Source organism: Pristiophorus japonicus, unplaced genomic scaffold (genome assembly GCF_044704955.1).
Source record: "Pristiophorus japonicus isolate sPriJap1 unplaced genomic scaffold, sPriJap1.hap1 HAP1_SCAFFOLD_275, whole genome shotgun sequence".
NCBI classification, from domain to species: domain Eukaryota; kingdom Metazoa; phylum Chordata; class Chondrichthyes; family Pristiophoridae; genus Pristiophorus; species Pristiophorus japonicus.
In genome coordinates this window covers 461,152-479,802 of record NW_027252505.1, presented here as the reverse complement: position 1 = coordinate 479,802, position 18,651 = coordinate 461,152, and the positions used below count along the sequence as shown (strand labels likewise).

General features: G+C 45.7%; 1 protein-coding gene across 1 annotated transcript in view; it reads left to right on the top strand.

The window, feature by feature from the left end:
• LOC139247615 (probable G-protein coupled receptor 139) overlaps positions 1-17,415 on the top strand; it is a 78,137-nt gene extending 60,722 nt beyond the window's left edge. Inside the window, exon 3 of the mRNA XM_070871688.1 lies at positions 16,517-17,415. Coding sequence (XP_070727789.1) covers positions 16,517-17,415 — 899 coding nt within the window. The remainder of the gene's footprint in view (positions 1-16,516) is intronic.
• The last annotated feature ends 1,236 nt before the right edge of the window (positions 17,416-18,651 follow it).

The window sequence follows — 18,651 nt, the reverse complement described above, 5'->3', positions numbered from 1 at the left end:
TTAGTGTATCTGGTACCTCGCTGTTAGTGTCCCTGGTACCTCACTCTTAGTGTATCTGGTACCTCACTGTTAGTGTATCTGGTACATCACTGTTAGTGTATCTGGTACTTCGCTGTTAGTGTCCCTGGTACCACACTGTTAGTGTATCTGGTACCTCACTCTTAGTGTATCTGGTACCTCACTGTTAGTTTATCTGGTACCTCGCTGTTAGTGTATCTGTTACCTCGCTGTTAGTGTATCTGTACCTGGCTGTTAGTGTATCTGGTACCTCAATGTTAGTGTATCTGGTGCCTCACTGTTAGTGTATCTGGTGCCTCACTGTTAGTGTATCTGGTACCTCACTGTTAGTGTATCTGGTACCTCACTGTTAGTGCCCCTGGTACCTCACTGTTAGTGTATCTGGTACCTCGCTGTTCGTGTCCCTGGTACCTCACTGTTAGTGTCCCTGGTACCTCACTGTTAGTGTCCCTGGTACCTCATTTGTAGTGTCCCTGGTACCTCGCTGTTAGTGTATCTGGCACCTCACTGTTAGTGTCCCTCGTACCTCGCTGTTAGTGTATCTGGCATCTCACTGTTAGTGTCCCTCGTACCTCGCTGTTAGTGTATCTGGTACCACACTGTTAGTGTATCTGGTACCTCACTGTTATTGTATATGGTACCTCGCTGTTAGTGTATCTGGTACCTCACTGTGAGTGTATCTGGTACCTCGCTGTTAGTTTATCTGGTACCTCACTGTTAGTGTCCCTGGTACCTCACTGTTAGTGTATCTGGTGCCTCACTGTTAGTGTATCTGGTACCTCACTGTTAGTGTCCCTGGTACCTCACTTTTAGTGTCCCTGGTACCTCGCTGTTAGTGTATCTGGTACCTCACTGTTAGTGTCCCTGGTACCTCGCTGTTAGTGTATCTGGAACCTCACTGTTAGTGTATCTGGTACCTCACTGTTAGTGTATCTGGTATCTCACTGTTCGTGTCCCTGGTACCTCACTGTTAGTGTATCTGGCACCTCACTGTTAGTGTATCTGGTACCTCACTGTAAGTGTATCTGGTACCTCACTGTTAGTGTATCTGGTATCTCACTGTTACTGTATCTGGTACCTCGCTGTTAGTGTATCTGGTACCACACTGTTAGTGTATCTGGTACCACACTGTTAGTGTATCTGGTACCTCACTGTTATTGTATATGGTACCTCGCTGTTACTGTATCTGGTACCTCACTGTGAGTGTATCTGGTACCTCGCTGTTAGTTTATCTGGTACCTCACTGTTAGTGTCCCTGGTACCTCACTGTTAGTGTATCTGGTACCTCACTGTTAGTGTATCTGGTACCTCGCTGTTAGTGTCCCTGGTACATCGCTGTTAGTGTATCTGGTATCTCACTGTTACTGTATCTGGTACCTCGCTGTTAGTGTATCTGGTACCTCACTGTTAGTGTATCTGGTACCTCGCTGTTAGTGTCCCTGGTACCTCACTTTTAGTGTCCCTGTTACCTCACTGTTAGTGTATCTGGTACCACACAGTTAGTGTATCTGGTACCTCACTTTTAGTGTCCCTGGTACCACACTGTTAGTGTATCTGGTTCCTCGCTGTTAGTGTATCTGGTACCTCACTGTTAGTGTATCTGGTACCTCACTGTTAGTGTATCTGGTACCTCGCTGTTAGTGTATCTGGGACCTCACTGTTTGTGTCCCTGGCACCTCACTGTTAGTGTATCTGGTACCTCACTGTTAGTGTATCTGGTACCTCACTGTTAGTGTATCTGGTTCCTCGCTGTTAGTGTATCTGGTACCTCACTGTTAGTGTATCTGGTACCTCACTGTTAGTGTATCTGGTACCTCACTGTTAGTGTCCCTGGTACCTCACTGTTAGTGTATCTGGTACCTCACTGTTAGTGTATCGAGGACCTCGCTGTTAGTGTATCTGGTACCTCACTGTTAGTGTATCTGGTACCTCACTGTTAGTGTATCTGGTACATCGCAGTTAGTGTCCCTGGTACCTCACTGTTAGTGTCCCTGGTACCTCACTGTTAGTGTATCTGGTACCTCACTGTTAGTGTCCCTGGTACCTCGCTGTTAGTGTATCTGGTACCTCGCTGTTAGTGTATCTGTTAACTCGCTGTTAGTGTATCTGTACCTCGCTGTTAGTGTATCTGGTACCTCACTGTTAGTGTATCTGGTACCTCACTGTTAGTGTATCTGGTACCTCACTGTTAGTGCCCCTGGTACCTCACTGTTACTGTATCTGGTACCTCGCTGTTAGTGTCCCTGGTACCTCACTGTTAGTGTATCTTGTACCTCACTGTTAGTGTATCTGGGACCTCACTGTTAGTGTCCCTGGTACCTCACTGTTAGTGTATCTGGTACCTCACTGTTAGTGTGTCTGGTACCTCACTGTTAGTGACCCTGGTACCTCACTGTTAGTGTATCTGGTATCTCACTGTTACTGTATCTGGTACCTCGCTGTTAGTGTATCTGGTACCTCACTTTTAGTGTCCCTGGTACCTCGCTGTTAGTGTATCTGGTACCTCACTGTTAGTGTCCCTGGTACCTCGCTGTTAGTGTATCTGGAACCTCACTGTTAGTGTATCTGGTACCTCACTGTTAGTGTATCTGGTACCTCACTGTTATTGTATATGGTACCTCGCTGTTAGTGTATCTGGTACCTCACTGTGAGTGTATCTGGTACCTCGCTGTTAGTTTATCTGGTACCTCACTGTTAGTGTCCCTGGTACCTCACTGTTAGTGTATCTGGTACCTCACTGTTAGTGTATCTGGTACCTCGCTGTTAGTGTCCCTGGTACATCGCTGTTAGTGTATCTGGTATCTCACTGTTACTGTATCTGGTACCTCGCTGTTAGTGTATCTGGTACCTCACTTTTAGTGTCCCTGGTACCTCGCTGTTAGTGTATCTGGTACCTCACTGTTAGTGTCCCTGGTACCTCGCTGTTAGTGTATCTGGAACCTCACTGTTAGTGTATCTGGTACCTCACTGTTAGTGTATCTGGTATCTCACTGTTCGTGTCCCTGGTACCTCACTGTTAGTGTATCTGGCACCTCACTGTTAGTGTATCTGGTACCTCACTGTAAGTGTATCTGGTACCTCACTGTTAGTGTATCTGGTATCTCACTGTTACTGTATCTGGTACCTCGCTGTTAGTGTATCTGGTACCACACTGTTAGTGTATCTGGTACCACACTGTTAGTGTATCTGGTATCTCACTGTTATTGTATATGGTACCTCACTGTTAGTGTCCCTGGTACCTCACAGTTAGTGTATCTGGCACCTCACTGTTAGTGTATCTGGTACCTCACTGTAAGTGTATCTGGTACCTCACTGTTAGTGTATCTGGTATCTCACTGTTACTGTATCTGGTACCTCACTGTTAGTGTCTCTGGGACTTCGCTGTTAGTGTATCTGGTCCCTCACTGTTAGTGTATCTGGTACCTCACTGTTAGTGTATCTCGTACCTCACTGTTCGTGTCCCTGGTACCTCACTGTTAGTGTCCCTGGTACCTCACTGTTAGTGTATCTGGTACCTCACTGTTAATGTATCTGGCACCTCACTGTTCGTGTCCCTGGTACCTCACTGTTAGTGTATCTGGTACCTCACTGTTAGTGTCTCTGGGACTTCGCTGTTAGTGTATCTGGTACCTCACTGTTCGTGTATCTGGTACCTCACTGTTAGTGTATCTGGTACCTCACTGTTCGTGTCCCTGGTACCTCACTGTTAGTGTCCCTGGTACCTCACTGTTATGTATCTGGTACCTCACTGTTAATGTATCTGGTACCTCACTGTTAGTGTCCCTGGTACCTCACTGTGAGAGTATCTGGTACCTCATTGTTAGTGTCCCTGGTACCTCACAGTTAGTGTATCTGGTACCTCGCTGTTAGTGTCCCTGGTACCTCACTCTTAGTGTATCTGGTACCTCACTGTTAGTGTATCTGGTACCTCACTGTTAGTGTATCTGGTACTTCGCTGTTAGTGTATCTGGTACCTCACTGTTAGTGTCCCTGGTACCTCACTGTTAGTGTCCCTGGTACCTAACTGTTAGTGTATCTGGTACCTCACTGTTAGTGTCCCTGGTACCTCACTGTTAGTGTATCTGGTACCTCGCTGTTAGTGTCCCTGGTACCTCGCTGTTAGTGTATCTGGTACCTCACTGTTAGTGTCCCTGGTACCTCGCTGTTAGTGTATCTGGTACCTCGCTGTTAGTGTCCCTGGTACCTCGCTGTTAGTGTATCTGGTACCTCACTGTTAGTGTCCCTGGTACCTCACTGTTATTGTCCCTGGTACCTCACTGTTAGTGTACCTGGTACCTCACTGTTAGTGTCCCTGGTACCTCGCTGTTAGTGTATCTGGTACCTCGCTGTTAGTGTCCCTGGTACCTTGCTGTTAGTGTATCTGGTACCTCGCTGTTAGTGTCCCTGGTACCTCACTGTTAGTGTATCTGGTACTTCGCTGTTAGTGTATCTGGTACCTCACTGTTAGTGTATCAGGTACCTCACTGTTAGTGTCCCTGGTACCTCACTGTTAGTGTATCTGGTACCTCACTGTTAGTGTATCTGGTACCTCACTGTTCGTGTATTTGGTACCTCGCTGTTAATGTATCTGGTACCTCACTGTCCGTGTCCCTGGTACCTAACTGTTGGTGTATCTGGTACCTCACTGTTAGTGTATCTGGTACCTAGTTGTTAGTGTCCCTGGTACCTCATTGTTAGTGTATCTGGTACCTCACTGTTAGTGCATCTGGTACCTCACTGTTAGTTTATCTGGTACCTCACTGTTAGTGTATCTGGTACCTCACTGTTAGTGTATCTGGAACCTCACTGTTAGTGTATCTGGTACCTCACTGTTAGTGTATCTGGTATCTCACTGTTCGTGTACCTGGTACCTCGCTGTTAGTGTATCTGGTACCTCACTGTTAGTGTATCTGGTACCTCACTGTTCATGTCCCTGGTACCTCACTGTTAGTGCCCCTGGTAGCTCACTGTTAGTGTATCTGGTACCTCACTGTTAGTGTATCTCGTACCTCGTTGTTAGTGTATCTGGTTCCTCACTGTTAGTGTCCCTGGTACCTCACTGTTAGTGTCCCTGGTACCTCACTGTTAGTGTATCTGGTACCTCGCTGTTCGTTTATCTGGTACCTCACTGTTAGTGTCCCTGGTACCTCACTTTTAGTGTATCTGGTACCTCACTGTTCATGTCCCTGGTATTCACTGTTAGTGTCCCTGGTACCTCACTGTTCGTGTCCCTGGTACCTCACTGTTAGTGTATCTGGTACCTCGCTGTTAGTTTATCTGGTACCTCACTGTTAGTGTATCTGGTACCTCATTGTTAGTGTATCTGGAACCTCACTGTTAGTGTATCTGGTACCTCACTGTTAGTGTATCTGGTATCTCACTGTTCGTGTCCCTGGTACCTCACTGTTAGTGTATCTGGTACCTCGCTGTTAGTGTATCTGGTACCTCACTGTTCATGTCCCTGGTACCTCACTGTTAGTGTCCCTGGTACCTCACTGTTAGTGTATCTGGTACCTCACTGTTCATGTCCCTGGTACCTCACTGTTAGTGTCCCTGGTACCTCACTGTTCGTGTCCCTGGTACCTCACTGTTAGTGTATCTGGTACCTCGCTGTTCGTTTATCTGGTACCTCACTGTTAGTGTCCCTGGTACCTCACTTTTAGTGTATCTGGTACCTCACTGTTCATGTCCCTGGTATTCACTGTTAGTGTCCCTGGTACCTCACTGTTCGTGTCCCTGGTACCTCACTGTTAGTGTATCTGGTACCTCGCTGTTAGTTTATCTGGTACTTCGCTGTTAGTGTCCCTGGTACCTCACTGTTCGTGTCCCTGGTACCTCACTGTTAGTGTATCTGGTACTTCGCTGTTAGTGTATCTGGTACCTCACTGGTAGTGTCCCTGGTACCTCACTGTTAGTGTATCTGGTACCTCACTGTTAGTGTATCTGGTACCTCACTGTTAGTGTCCCTGGTACCTCACTGTTAGTGTATCTGGTACCTCACTGTTAGTGTATCTGGTACCTCACTGTTAGTGTCCCTGTTACCTCACTGTTAGTGTATCTGGTACTTCGCTGTTAGTGTATCTGGTACCTCACTGTTAGTGTATCGGGTACCTCACTGTTAGTGTATCTGGTACCTCACTGTTAGTGTATCTGGTACCTCACTGTTAGTGTATCGGGTACCTCACTGTTAGTGTATCTGGTACCTCACTGTTAGTGTCCCTGTTACCTCACTGTTAGTGTATCTGGTACCTCACTGTTAGTGTATCTGGTACCTCACTGTTAGTGTCCCTGTTACCTCACTGTTAGTGTATCTGGTACCTCGCTGTTAGTGTATCTGGTACCTCACTGTTAGTGTCCCTGTTACCTCACCATTAGTGTATCTGGTACCTCACTGTTCGTGTATCTGGTACCTCGCTGTTAGTGTATTTGGTAACTCACTGTTAGTGTCCCTGGTACCTAACTGTTAGTGTATCTGGTACCTCACTGTTAGTGTATCTGGTACCTAGTTGTTAGTGTCCCTGGTACCTCATTGTTAGTGTATCTGGTACCTCACTGTTAGTGTATCTGGTACCTCACTGTTAGTGTATCTGGTACCTCACTGTTAGTGTGTCTGGTACCTCACTGTTAGTGTGTCTGGTACCTCACTGTTAGTGTATCTGGTACCTCACTGTTAGTGTATCTGGTACCTCACTGTTAGTGTATCTGGTACCTCACTGTTAGTGTATCTGGTACCTCACTGTTAGTGTATCTGGTACCTCATTGTTAGTGTATCTGGTACCTCACTGTTAGTGTATCTGGTACCTCACTGTTAGTGTATCTGGTACCTCACTGTTAGTGTGTCTGGTACCTCACTGTTAGTGTGTCTGGTACCTCACTGTTAGTGTATCTGGTACCTCACTGTTAGTGTATCTGGTACCTCACTGTTAGTGTATCTGGTACCTCACTGTTAGTGTATCTGGTACCTCACTGTTAGTGTGTCTGGTACCTCACTGTTAGTGTGTCTGGTACCTCACTGTTAGTGTATCTGGTACCTCACTGTTAGTGTATCTGGTACCTCACTGTTAGTGTATCTGGTACCTCACTGTTAGTGTATCTGGTACCTCACTGTTAGTGTATCTGGTACCTCACTGTTAGTGTCCCTGGTACCTCACTGTTAGTGTCCCCGGTACCTCGCTGTTTGTGTCCCTGGTACCTCGCTGTTAGTGTATCTGGTACCTCACTGTTAGTGTCCCTGGTACCTCACTGTTAGTGTCCCTGGTACCTAGCTGTTAGTGTATCTGGTACCTCACTGTTAATGTCCCTGGTACCTCACTGTTAGTGTCCCTGGTACCTCACTGTTAGTGTATCTGGAACCTCACTGTTAGTGCCCCTGGTATCTCGCTATTAGTGTCCCTGGTACCTCGCTGTTAGTGTATCTGGTACCTCACTGTTAGTGTCTCTGGTACCTCACTGTTAGTTTATCTGGTACCTCACTGTTAGTGTATCTGGTACCTCACTGTTAGTGTATCTGGAAGCTCACTGTTAGTGTATCTGGTACCTCACTGTTAGTGTATCTGGTATCTCACTGTTAGTGTATCTGGTACCTCGCTGTTAGTTTATCTGGTACCTCACTGTTAGTGTCCCTGGTACCTCACTGTTAGTGTCCCTGGTACCTCACTGTTAGTGTATCTGGTACCTCACTGTTAGTGTATCTGGTACCTCACTGTTAGTGTCCCTGTTACCTCACTGTTAGTGTATCTGGTACCTCACTGTTCGTGTATCTGGTACCTCACTGTTAGTGTCCCTTGTACCTCACTGTTAGTGTATCTGGTACCTCACTGTTAGTGTCTCTGGTACCTCACTGTTAGTTTATCTGGTACCTCACTGTTAGTGTATCTGGTACCTCACTGTTAGTGTATCTGGAAGCTCACTGTTAGTGTATCTGGTACCTCACTGTTAGTGTATCTGGTATCTCACTGTTAGTGTATCTGGTACCTCGCTGTTAGTTTATCTGGTACCTCACTGTTAGTGTCCCTGGTACCTCACTGTTAGTGTCCCTGGTACCTCACTGTTAGTGTATCTGGTACCTCACTGTTAGTGTATCTGGTACCTCACTGTTAGTGTCCCTGTTACCTCACTGTTAGTGTATCTGGTACCTCACTGTTCGTGTATCTGGTACCTCACTGTTAGTGTCCCTTGTACCTCACTGTTAGTGTATCTGGTACCTCACTGTTAGTGTATCTGGTACCTCACTGTTAGTGTCCCTGTTACCTCACTGTTAGTGTATCTGGTACTTCGCTGTTAGTGTATCTGGTACCTCACTGTTAGTGTATCGGGTACCTCACTGTTAGTGTATCTGGTACCTCACTGTTAGTGTCCTTGTACCTCACTGTTATTGTCCCTGGTACCTCACTGTTAGTGTACCTGGTACCTCACTGTTAGTGTCCCTGGTACCTCGCTGTTAGTGTATCTGGTACCTCGCTGTTAGTGTCCCTGGTACCTTGCTGTTAGTGTATCTGGTACCTCACTTTTAGTGTCCCTGGTACCTCGCTGTTAGTGTATCTGGTACTTCACTGTTAGTGTATCTGGTACCTCACTGTTAGTGTATCTGGTACCTCACTGTTAGTGTATCTGGTACCTCACTTTTAGTGTCCCTGGTACCTCACTGTTAGTGTCCCTGGTACCTCACTGTTAGTGTATCTGGTACTTCGCTGTTAGTGTATCTGGTACCTCACTGGTAGTGTCCCTGGTACCTCACTGTTAGTGTATCTGGTACCTCACTGTTAGTGTATCTGGTACCTCACTGTTAGTGTCCCTGGTACCTCACTGTTAGTGTATCTGGTACCTCACTGTTAGTGTATCTGGTACCTCACTGTTAGTGTCCCTGTTACCTCACTGTTAGTGTATCTGGTACTTCGCTGTTAGTGTATCTGGTACCTCACTGTTAGTGTATCGGGTACCTCACTGTTAGTGTATCTGGTACCTCACTGTTAGTGTATCTGGTACCTCACTGTTAGTGTATCGGGTACCTCACTGTTAGTGTATCTGGTACCTCACTGTTAGTGTCCCTGTTACCTCACTGTTAGTGTATCTGGTACCTCACTGTTAGTGTATCTGGTACCTCACTGTTAGTGTCCCTGTTACCTCACTGTTAGTGTATCTGTAACCTCGCTGTTAGTGTATCTGGTACCTCACTGTTAGTGTCCCTGTTACCTCACTGTTAGTGTATCTGGTACCTCACTGTTCGTGTATCTGGTACCTCGCTGTTAGTGTATTTGGTAACTCACTGTTAGTGTCCCTGGTACCTAACTGTTAGTGTATCTGGTACCTAGTTGTTAGTGTCCCTGGTACCTCATTGTTAGTGTATCTGGTACCTCACTGTTAGTGTATCTGGTACCTCACTGTTAGTGTATCTGGTACCTCACTGTTAGTGTATCTGGTACCTCACTGTTAGTGTCCCTGTTACCTCACTGTTAGTGTATCTGGTACCTCACTGTTCGTGTATCTGGTACCTCACTGTTAGTGTCCCTTGTACCTCACTGTTAGTGTATCTGGTACCTCACTGTTAGTGTCTCTGGTACCTCACTGTTAGTTTATCTGGTACCTCACTGTTAGTGTATCTGGTACCTCACTGTTAGTGTATCTGGAAGCTCACTGTTAGTGTATCTGGTACCTCACTGTTAGTGTATCTGGTATCTCACTGTTAGTGTATCTGGTACCTCGCTGTTAGTTTATCTGGTACCTCACTGTTAGTGTCCCTGGTACCTCACTGTTAGTGTCCCTGGTACCTCACTGTTAGTGTATCTGGTACCTCACTGTTAGTGTATCTGGTACCTCACTGTTAGTGTCCCTGTTACCTCACTGTTAGTGTATCTGGTACCTCACTGTTCGTGTATCTGGTACCTCACTGTTAGTGTCCCTTGTACCTCACTGTTAGTGTATCTGGTACCTCACTGTTAGTGTATCTGGTACCTCACTGTTAGTGTCCCTGTTACCTCACTGTTAGTGTATCTGGTACTTCGCTGTTAGTGTATCTGGTACCTCACTGTTAGTGTATCGGGTACCTCACTGTTAGTGTATCTGGTACCTCACTGTTAGTGTCCTTGTACCTCACTGTTATTGTCCCTGGTACCTCACTGTTAGTGTACCTGGTACCTCACTGTTAGTGTCCCTGGTACCTCGCTGTTAGTGTATCTGGTACCTCGCTGTTAGTGTCCCTGGTACCTTGCTGTTAGTGTATCTGGTACCTCACTTTTAGTGTCCCTGGTACCTCGCTGTTAGTGTCCCTGGTACCTCGCTGTTAGTGTATCTGGTACCTCGCTGTTAGTGTCCCTGGTACCTTGCTGTTAGTGTATTTGGTACCTCACTTTTAGTGTCCCTGGTACCTCGCTGTTAGTGTATCTGGTACTTCACTGTTAGTGTATCTGGTACCTCACTGTTAGTGTATCTGGTACCTCACTGTTAGTGTATCTGGTACCTCACTTTTAGTGTCCCTGGTACCTCACTGTTAGTGTCCCTGGTACCTCACTGTTAGTGTATCTGGTACTTCGCTGTTAGTGTATCTGGTACCTCACTGGTAGTGTCCCTGGTACCTCACTGTTAGTGTATCTGGTACCTCACTGTTAGTGTATCTGGTACCTCACTGTTAGTGTCCCTGGTACCTCACTGTTAGTGTATCTGGTACCTCACTGTTAGTGTATCTGGTACCTCACTGTTAGTGTCCCTGTTACCTCACTGTTAGTGTATCTGGTACTTCGCTGTTAGTGTATCTGGTACCTCACTGTTAGTGTATCGGGTACCTCACTGTTAGTGTATCTGGTACCTCACTGTTAGTGTATCTGGTACCTCACTGTTAGTGTATCGGGTACCTCACTGTTAGTGTATCTGGTACCTCACTGTTAGTGTCCCTGTTACCTCACTGTTAGTGTATCTGGTACCTCACTGTTAGTGTATCTGGTACCTCACTGTTAGTGTCCCTGTTACCTCACTGTTAGTGTATCTGTAACCTCGCTGTTAGTGTATCTGGTACCTCACTGTTAGTGTCCCTGTTACCTCACTGTTAGTGTATCTGGTACCTCACTGTTCGTGTATCTGGTACCTCGCTGTTAGTGTATTTGGTAACTCACTGTTAGTGTCCCTGGTACCTAACTGTTAGTGTATCTGGTACCTAGTTGTTAGTGTCCCTGGTACCTCATTGTTAGTGTATCTGGTACCTCACTGTTAGTGTATCTGGTACCTCACTGTTAGTGTCCCTGGTACCTCACTGTTAGTGTCCCTGGTACCTCACTGTTAGTGTCCCTGTTACCTCACTGTTAGTGTATCTGGTACCTCACTGTTCGTGTATCTGGTACCTCACTGTTAGTGTCCCTTGTACCTCACTGTTAGTGTATCTGGTACCTCACTGTTAGTGTCTCTGGTACCTCACTGTTAGTTTATCTGGTACCTCACTGTTAGTGTATCTGGTACCTCACTGTTAGTGTATCTGGAAGCTCACTGTTAGTGTATCTGGTACCTCACTGTTAGTGTATCTGGTATCTCACTGTTAGTGTATCTGGTACCTCGCTGTTAGTTTATCTGGTACCTCACTGTTAGTGTCCCTGGTACCTCACTGTTAGTGTCCCTGGTACCTCACTGTTAGTGTATCTGGTACCTCACTGTTAGTGTATCTGGTACCTCACTGTTAGTGTCCCTGTTACCTCACTGTTAGTGTATCTGGTACCTCACTGTTCGTGTATCTGGTACCTCACTGTTAGTGTCCCTTGTACCTCACTGTTAGTGTATCTGGTACCTCACTGTTAGTGTATCTGGTACCTCACTGTTAGTGTCCCTGTTACCTCACTGTTAGTGTATCTGGTACTTCGCTGTTAGTGTATCTGGTACCTCACTGTTAGTGTATCGGGTACCTCACTGTTAGTGTATCTGGTACCTCACTGTTAGTGTCCTTGTACCTCACTGTTATTGTCCCTGGTACCTCACTGTTAGTGTACCTGGTACCTCACTGTTAGTGTCCCTGGTACCTCGCTGTTAGTGTATCTGGTACCTCGCTGTTAGTGTCCCTGGTACCTTGCTGTTAGTGTATCTGGTACCTCACTTTTAGTGTCCCTGGTACCTCGCTGTTAGTGTATCTGGTACTTCACTGTTAGTGTATCTGGTACCTCACTGTTAGTGTATCTGGTACCTCACTGTTAGTGTATCTGGTACCTCACTTTTAGTGTCCCTGGTACCTCACTGTTAGTGTCCCTGGTACCTCACTGTTAGTGTATCTGGTACTTCGCTGTTAGTGTATCTGGTACCTCACTGGTAGTGTCCCTGGTACCTCACTGTTAGTGTATCTGGTACCTCACTGTTAGTGTATCTGGTACCTCACTGTTAGTGTCCCTGGTACCTCACTGTTAGTGTATCTGGTACCTCACTGTTAGTGTATCTGGTACCTCACTGTTAGTGTCCCTGTTACCTCACTGTTAGTGTATCTGGTACTTCGCTGTTAGTGTATCTGGTACCTCACTGTTAGTGTATCGGGTACCTCACTGTTAGTGTATCTGGTACCTCACTGTTAGTGTATCTGGTACCTCACTGTTCGTGTATCGGGTACCTCACTGTTAGTGTATCTGGTACCTCACTGTTAGTGTCCCTGTTACCTCACTGTTAGTGTATCTGGTACCTCACTGTTAGTGTATCTGGTACCTCACTGTTAGTGTCCCTGTTACCTCACTGTTAGTGTATCTGTAACCTCGCTGTTAGTGTATCTGGTACCTCACTGTTAGTGTCCCTGTTACCTCACTGTTAGTGTATCTGGTACCTCACTGTTCGTGTATCTGGTACCTCGCTGTTAGTGTATTTGGTAACTCACTGTTAGTGTCCCTGGTACCTAACTGTTAGTGTATCTGGTACCTAGTTGTTAGTGTCCCTGGTACCTCATTGTTAGTGTATCTGGTACCTCACTGTTAGTGTATCTGGTACCTCACTGTTAGTGTATCTGGTACCTCACTGTTAGTGTGTCTGGTACCTCACTGTTAGTGTGTCTGGTACCTCACTGTTAGTGTATCTGGTACCTCACTGTTAGTGTATCTGCTACCTCACTGTTAGTGTATCTGGTACCTCAATGTTCGTGTATCTGGTACCTCACTGTTAGTGTATCTGGTACCTCACTGTTAGTGTATCTGGTACCTCATTGTTAGTGTATCTGGTACCTCACTGTTAGTGTATCTGGTACCTCACTGTTAGTGTATCTGGTACCTCACTGTTAGTGTGTCTGGTACCTCACTGTTAGTGTGTCTGGTACCTCACTGTTAGTGTATCTGGTACCTCACTGTTAGTGTATCTGGTACCTCACTGTTAGTGTATCTGGTACCTCACTGTTAGTGTGTCTGGTACCTCACTGTTAGTGTGTCTGGTACCTCACTGTTAGTGTATCTGGTACCTCACTGTTAGTGTATCTGGTACCTCACTGTTAGTGTATCTGGTACCTCACTGTTAGTGTATCTGGTACCTCACTGTTAGTGTCCCTGGTACCTCACTGTTAGTGTCCCCGGTACCTCGCTGTTTGTGTCCCTGGTACCTCGCTGTTAGTGTATCTGGTACCTCACTGTTAGTGTCCCTGGTACCTCACTGTTAGTGTCCCTGGTACCTAGCTGTTAGTGTATCTGGTACCTCACTGTTAATGTCCCTGGTACCTCACTGTTAGTGTCCCTGGTACCTCACTGTTAGTGTATCTGGAACCTCACTGTTAGTGCCCCTGGTATCTCGCTATTAGTGTCCCTGGTACCTTGCTGTTAGTGTATCTGGTACCTCACTGTTAGTGTCTCTGGTACCTCACTGTTAGTGTCCCTGGTACCTCACTGTTAGTGTCCCTGGTAGCTCACTGTTAGTGTATCTGGTACCTCACTGTTAGTGTATCTGGTACCTCGCTGTTAGTGTATCTGGTACCTCACTGTTAGTGTCCCTGGTACCTCACTGTTAGTGTATCTGGTACCTCACTGTTCATGTCCCTGGTAGCTCACTGTTAGTGTCCCTGGTACCTCACTGTTAGTGTCCCTGGTACCTCCCTGGTACCTCACTGTTAGTGTCCCTGGTACCTCACTGTTAGTGTATCTTGTACCTCGCTGTTAGTTTATCTGGTACCTCACTGTTAGTGTCCCTGGTACCTCACTGTTAGTGTATCTGGAACCTCACTGTTCATGTCCCTGGTACCTCACTGTTAGTGTCCCTGGTACCTGACTGTTAGTGTATCTGGTACCTCACTGTTAGTGTATCTGGTACCTCGTTGTTAGTGTCCCTGGTACCTCACTGTTAGTGTATCTGGTACCTCACTGTTAGTGTATCTGGTACCTCACTGTTAGTGTATCTGGTACCTCACTGTTCGTGTATCTGGTACCTCACTGTTAGTGTATCTGGTACCTCACTGTTAGTGTATCTGGTACTTCGCTGTTAGTGTCCCTGGTACCTCACTGTTATTATCCCTGGTACCTCACTGTTCATGTCCCTGGTACCTCGCTGTTAGTGTCCCTGGTACCTCACTGTTAGTGTCTCTGGTACCTCACTGTTAGTGTCCCTGGTACCTCGCTGTTAGTGTATCTGGTACCTCGCTGTTAGTGTCCCTGGTACCTCACTGTTAGTGTCCCTGGTCCCTCCCTGTTGTTGGTGTTGTGGCTAAGTCCCTTTATATGGCTATTCATTCTGTAAATCATTTTAACTTTATTTCTCTCGTTGTCATTCACAGTCATCGGCGTGCTGTCGGCTATTGATTCAGTAATTTGTATTCTGCCATTAAGTTTAAAATGTTCTCTGTTCAGCTCAAGCAAAGGTATCGGATAGGACACTTTATTTACGGAATTTCAGAATGCTCGCTGCACTGCTCATTTGTATTATATCAGAAGAAGGATTTCTAAGTTTAGGGACGTCACCAAATGGCGACAGGTCTTTGACCTGAAGCGGTCACTGTGTTTCTCTCTCCTCCGATGCTGCCTGACCTGTTGATTATCTCTCGGATTTTCTATATTTATTTCAGACGTTGATCATCCGCAGTATGTTTCTGTTGTTTGCACCGAATGCTCGCCGTGTTTACTTACACAAAGTCTGAAGATCAAACCTGACAGATCATATACACATTTTTAAATGGCTGAAATATCTCCTGTTTTCTATGTTTCTCCTATTTTCTCTGTTTCTATAAAAGACATCCAGGGCTACGGGGAAAACACGGGGTATGGTGTTGAGATAGAGGATCAGCCATGATTATATTGAATGGCGGTGCAGACTCGAAGGGCCGAATGTCCTACCACTGCTCCTAATTTCTGTGGTTCCATGTTTCTAATCATTCAGTTCCAGCCACTGCCTCATTTTACACATTCTCCAGTGCTGCATTACTGTCACTGCTTCTGATGGTTGGACCAGATTTATCAGGATCATTTTCATTCTCACAAAATGCTCATTGAGCCAGATTTCAAGACATTTATTTGCAATCTTTGTTTTGAGTTTACAACTGAATCTCATGCAGATCTGCCACAGCTCAGTGGGTCTCTCAGTGAGAATCTGAGTAATTCTCTATTGTACCCTGCTTTAATTCAGCATGAAGAATGCCAGTGATTGTAACTGAAGTATTCATGATAACACAATCCTTTGATATTTTTCCATCTAATATAATATGCACAAGTTGAAAACCAACATGTGAAAGAAAGCAAGAATAAATCATATCCGTTTGTGTTCAGATACTTTACAGAAACATTTGGCAGCACTTTACTTGTGGAATAATTTGTCCGATTTCGATGCTAAAAAACGCATTTAGTTGGACATTCCCTGGTCAATGATAACTATTTATTTTATTCAGAGTCCATTCTTTGCTCTGTTATTCGGACATTCTTACTTTCAATGAGCGACAATTTCAACAAAAAGATGGAAAGCTCATTGGTCAAAACACTTACTACAGCCCAGTTATCTTTCTAACGATTGTACACTTGTATTTAATACCTTAACATCGTCATATTAGCTTCATACATTATAAGTAGAACGACCTGTAATTATTGCATGCCAAAATTGCAGTAGATGTTAATTTCTGTTGCACTCATTTTCAGTTCTAATTAGAATCCATATCCTCAGCAGGAGCAAGAATTCAATCAGGTCCCCCCCGCCCTCCCCCTCCGCCAACACAGTGGTACAGAAGTGAATCGCACCGCTCTCGGTGCTGACTGATCCCGCCACACGGAGGCTTCCTCAGAGGTTCTTGACCCTTGTGTCCCTGTTACCTTGGGCGGTGTTGTTGCCTGCTGGGCTAAAGTTAGATCTATCATTTAATCTCTCATTGATCAAACATCTGTTAATTTCATGTTGTCTCGATCCCCATTTCATTTATTGATTCCTTATTATTATTGCAATAAACCCTGTATTCAGTTCCTCAGGTACTAGAATTAGATTATGTCATTTCATGTCGCTAATGATTTGCAGATTGCAGACCGAATTCCATCAATCTTCTGCTCTTGCTCACAGCCGGATGTTTAATTTACCTGGTTATTTGCTTTCCTCACAGTGAACCTAGTGACGATAGTGATCCTGTCCCGGGGAAAGTGCGGACTCTCCAAATGTGTCACTCGCTACCTGGTGGCCATGGCAACAGCGGATCTACTGGTCGTGATCCTGGATCTGATACTGAGGCACATTCCGATTCGTTATATGGAACAGTTTCTTTTCATCCGGTCCATCCCCCTGTGTAATATCCACGCCGTCCTGCTTTATGCAGCCACAGACTGTTCTGTCTGGTTCACCGTCACTTTCACTTTTGATCGATTTGTGGCCATTTGTTGCCAAAAGCTGAAAACTAAATATTGCACCGAGAGAATGGCGGCTGTGGTTCTGGGAACAGTGACTGTGCTGAGCTGTTTAAAGAACATACCCTGGTATTTTATGTTCACAAGTCGGTATGTGCTTAGCAACAAACCCTGGTTTTGTGATCTCAAAATCACTAATTATACATCACTGGGCTGGGCAGCATTCGAGCTCCTTCATTATATTCTAACCCCGTGTGTCCCATTTGTTCTGATCCTGCTGCTCAATGCTCTCACCGTCAGACACATTTTAGAGGCCAGTAGAGCCCGCAGGAGACTCCGTGGTCACAGCAGTGGGGAGAGTCCCAGAGACCCCGAGATGGAGAGTCGCATGAAATCCATCATTTCACTGTTTGTTATCTCGGGGAATTTCATACTGTTATGGACAGTGTATATGCTGGTTGTTGTGGCAAACCGGATTGGTTGGATTACACGTCATGTAGGTATACCTCTGTTTGTCGATGAAATAGGATTCATGCTGCAGCAGCTGAGTTGTTGCACAAACACTGGTATTTATGCCGTGACACAGACTAAGTTCCGGGAGCAGTTTAGGAATGTGGTGAAATATCCCTTTCTTGTAATTGTAAAATTCATTAAACGATAAGAAGCAGTGGAGACTTTCCAGCCTCAGAACTCAATGCTGCCTGATAATGGGGGGGTCGCGGGGGGAATTCCGGTTGGAGGCACCTTCCGACAAACGCCTCCGACTGGAACATTTTTTACAAAAACACCTGGTGGTCCCGGAGACGCCTTCGATTCCCGTCTGAGGCCTTCATTTCATGTGTAGCGTCCGGGAAAGCGACTTCCCCATACATACAGTAAAGCTGGAGTCACATGGGCCTGGGCCACCAATCACTCTGCAGTATTCTCATTGATAATAATGGGAACCTCGCTTTTATGTGTCCCATTATTATCAATGTGAATAACCCCCTAAAAAATAAAACACAATATAATAAATTAAAAAAACACCTCACATATTTAAAATGAATTGAAATTAAAGTTAATTAAATGTTTTGGGAAAAAATATATTTTGGTATATTTTTAACATGTTTTAATAGGGTTTAAAATAAATGTAGCTCAGTGGATAGGGTTTTTACTGTAAAAATATCTATTTAAATTTATTTTTCATATGTTTTAAAACTCTTCTGCTGGTAAAAGTAATCTCTCGACCTGCTTTTACCTGGTGTAAGAGTTTGAAGGACATTCACTGGGCATGATTTGGGCAAATGCCCCAATCTCACCCACACAAATGTTCTTCTCCCCGGGATATGGAGAATCCATATGGAGAAATCTTTGACAGATCGGAAAAGCCAGTTTTCAGTGATGCACAGCACACCCCAAAAACTGGCTTTTTAAAGGCGTTGGCGGGTCCATGCACATTCCATCCGGACCCAGCGAGGCCGGAATTTCAGGCCCATTGTGTCCGAGCCACTCTCCCTCATGGTGAATATTATCACACTCACTCACACACTGTCTACACAGGGCTCCCTGGGAGGGGAGTGGCGATCTGTCAGGATCCTCTGGAAAGGATGGTGTTCCCTAACACACCGCCTAAAGCAGCTGGTCTCCCGCCTGCACTAAGATGGCGACATCCCTTGTCTAGACAATCGGATGGTGTTCCTCAGGACCCCTCCCTGCCTCACTTATGTATGTCCTCACTCGCGCTCGGCACAGCATATACAGCTCTGGTACCCAGCACAAAGCTGGCGGCAGGGTCATTTCCCATCGGCTGGTTGATGTCATTGACCCTTCCCCTTCCCAGAAGTCAGGCCAGGTGATTTGCAGCGGCAGTCGAGGGCAGCGGCAGATAGCGGTTTGTTCACCCAAGAAGTGGTCGAGT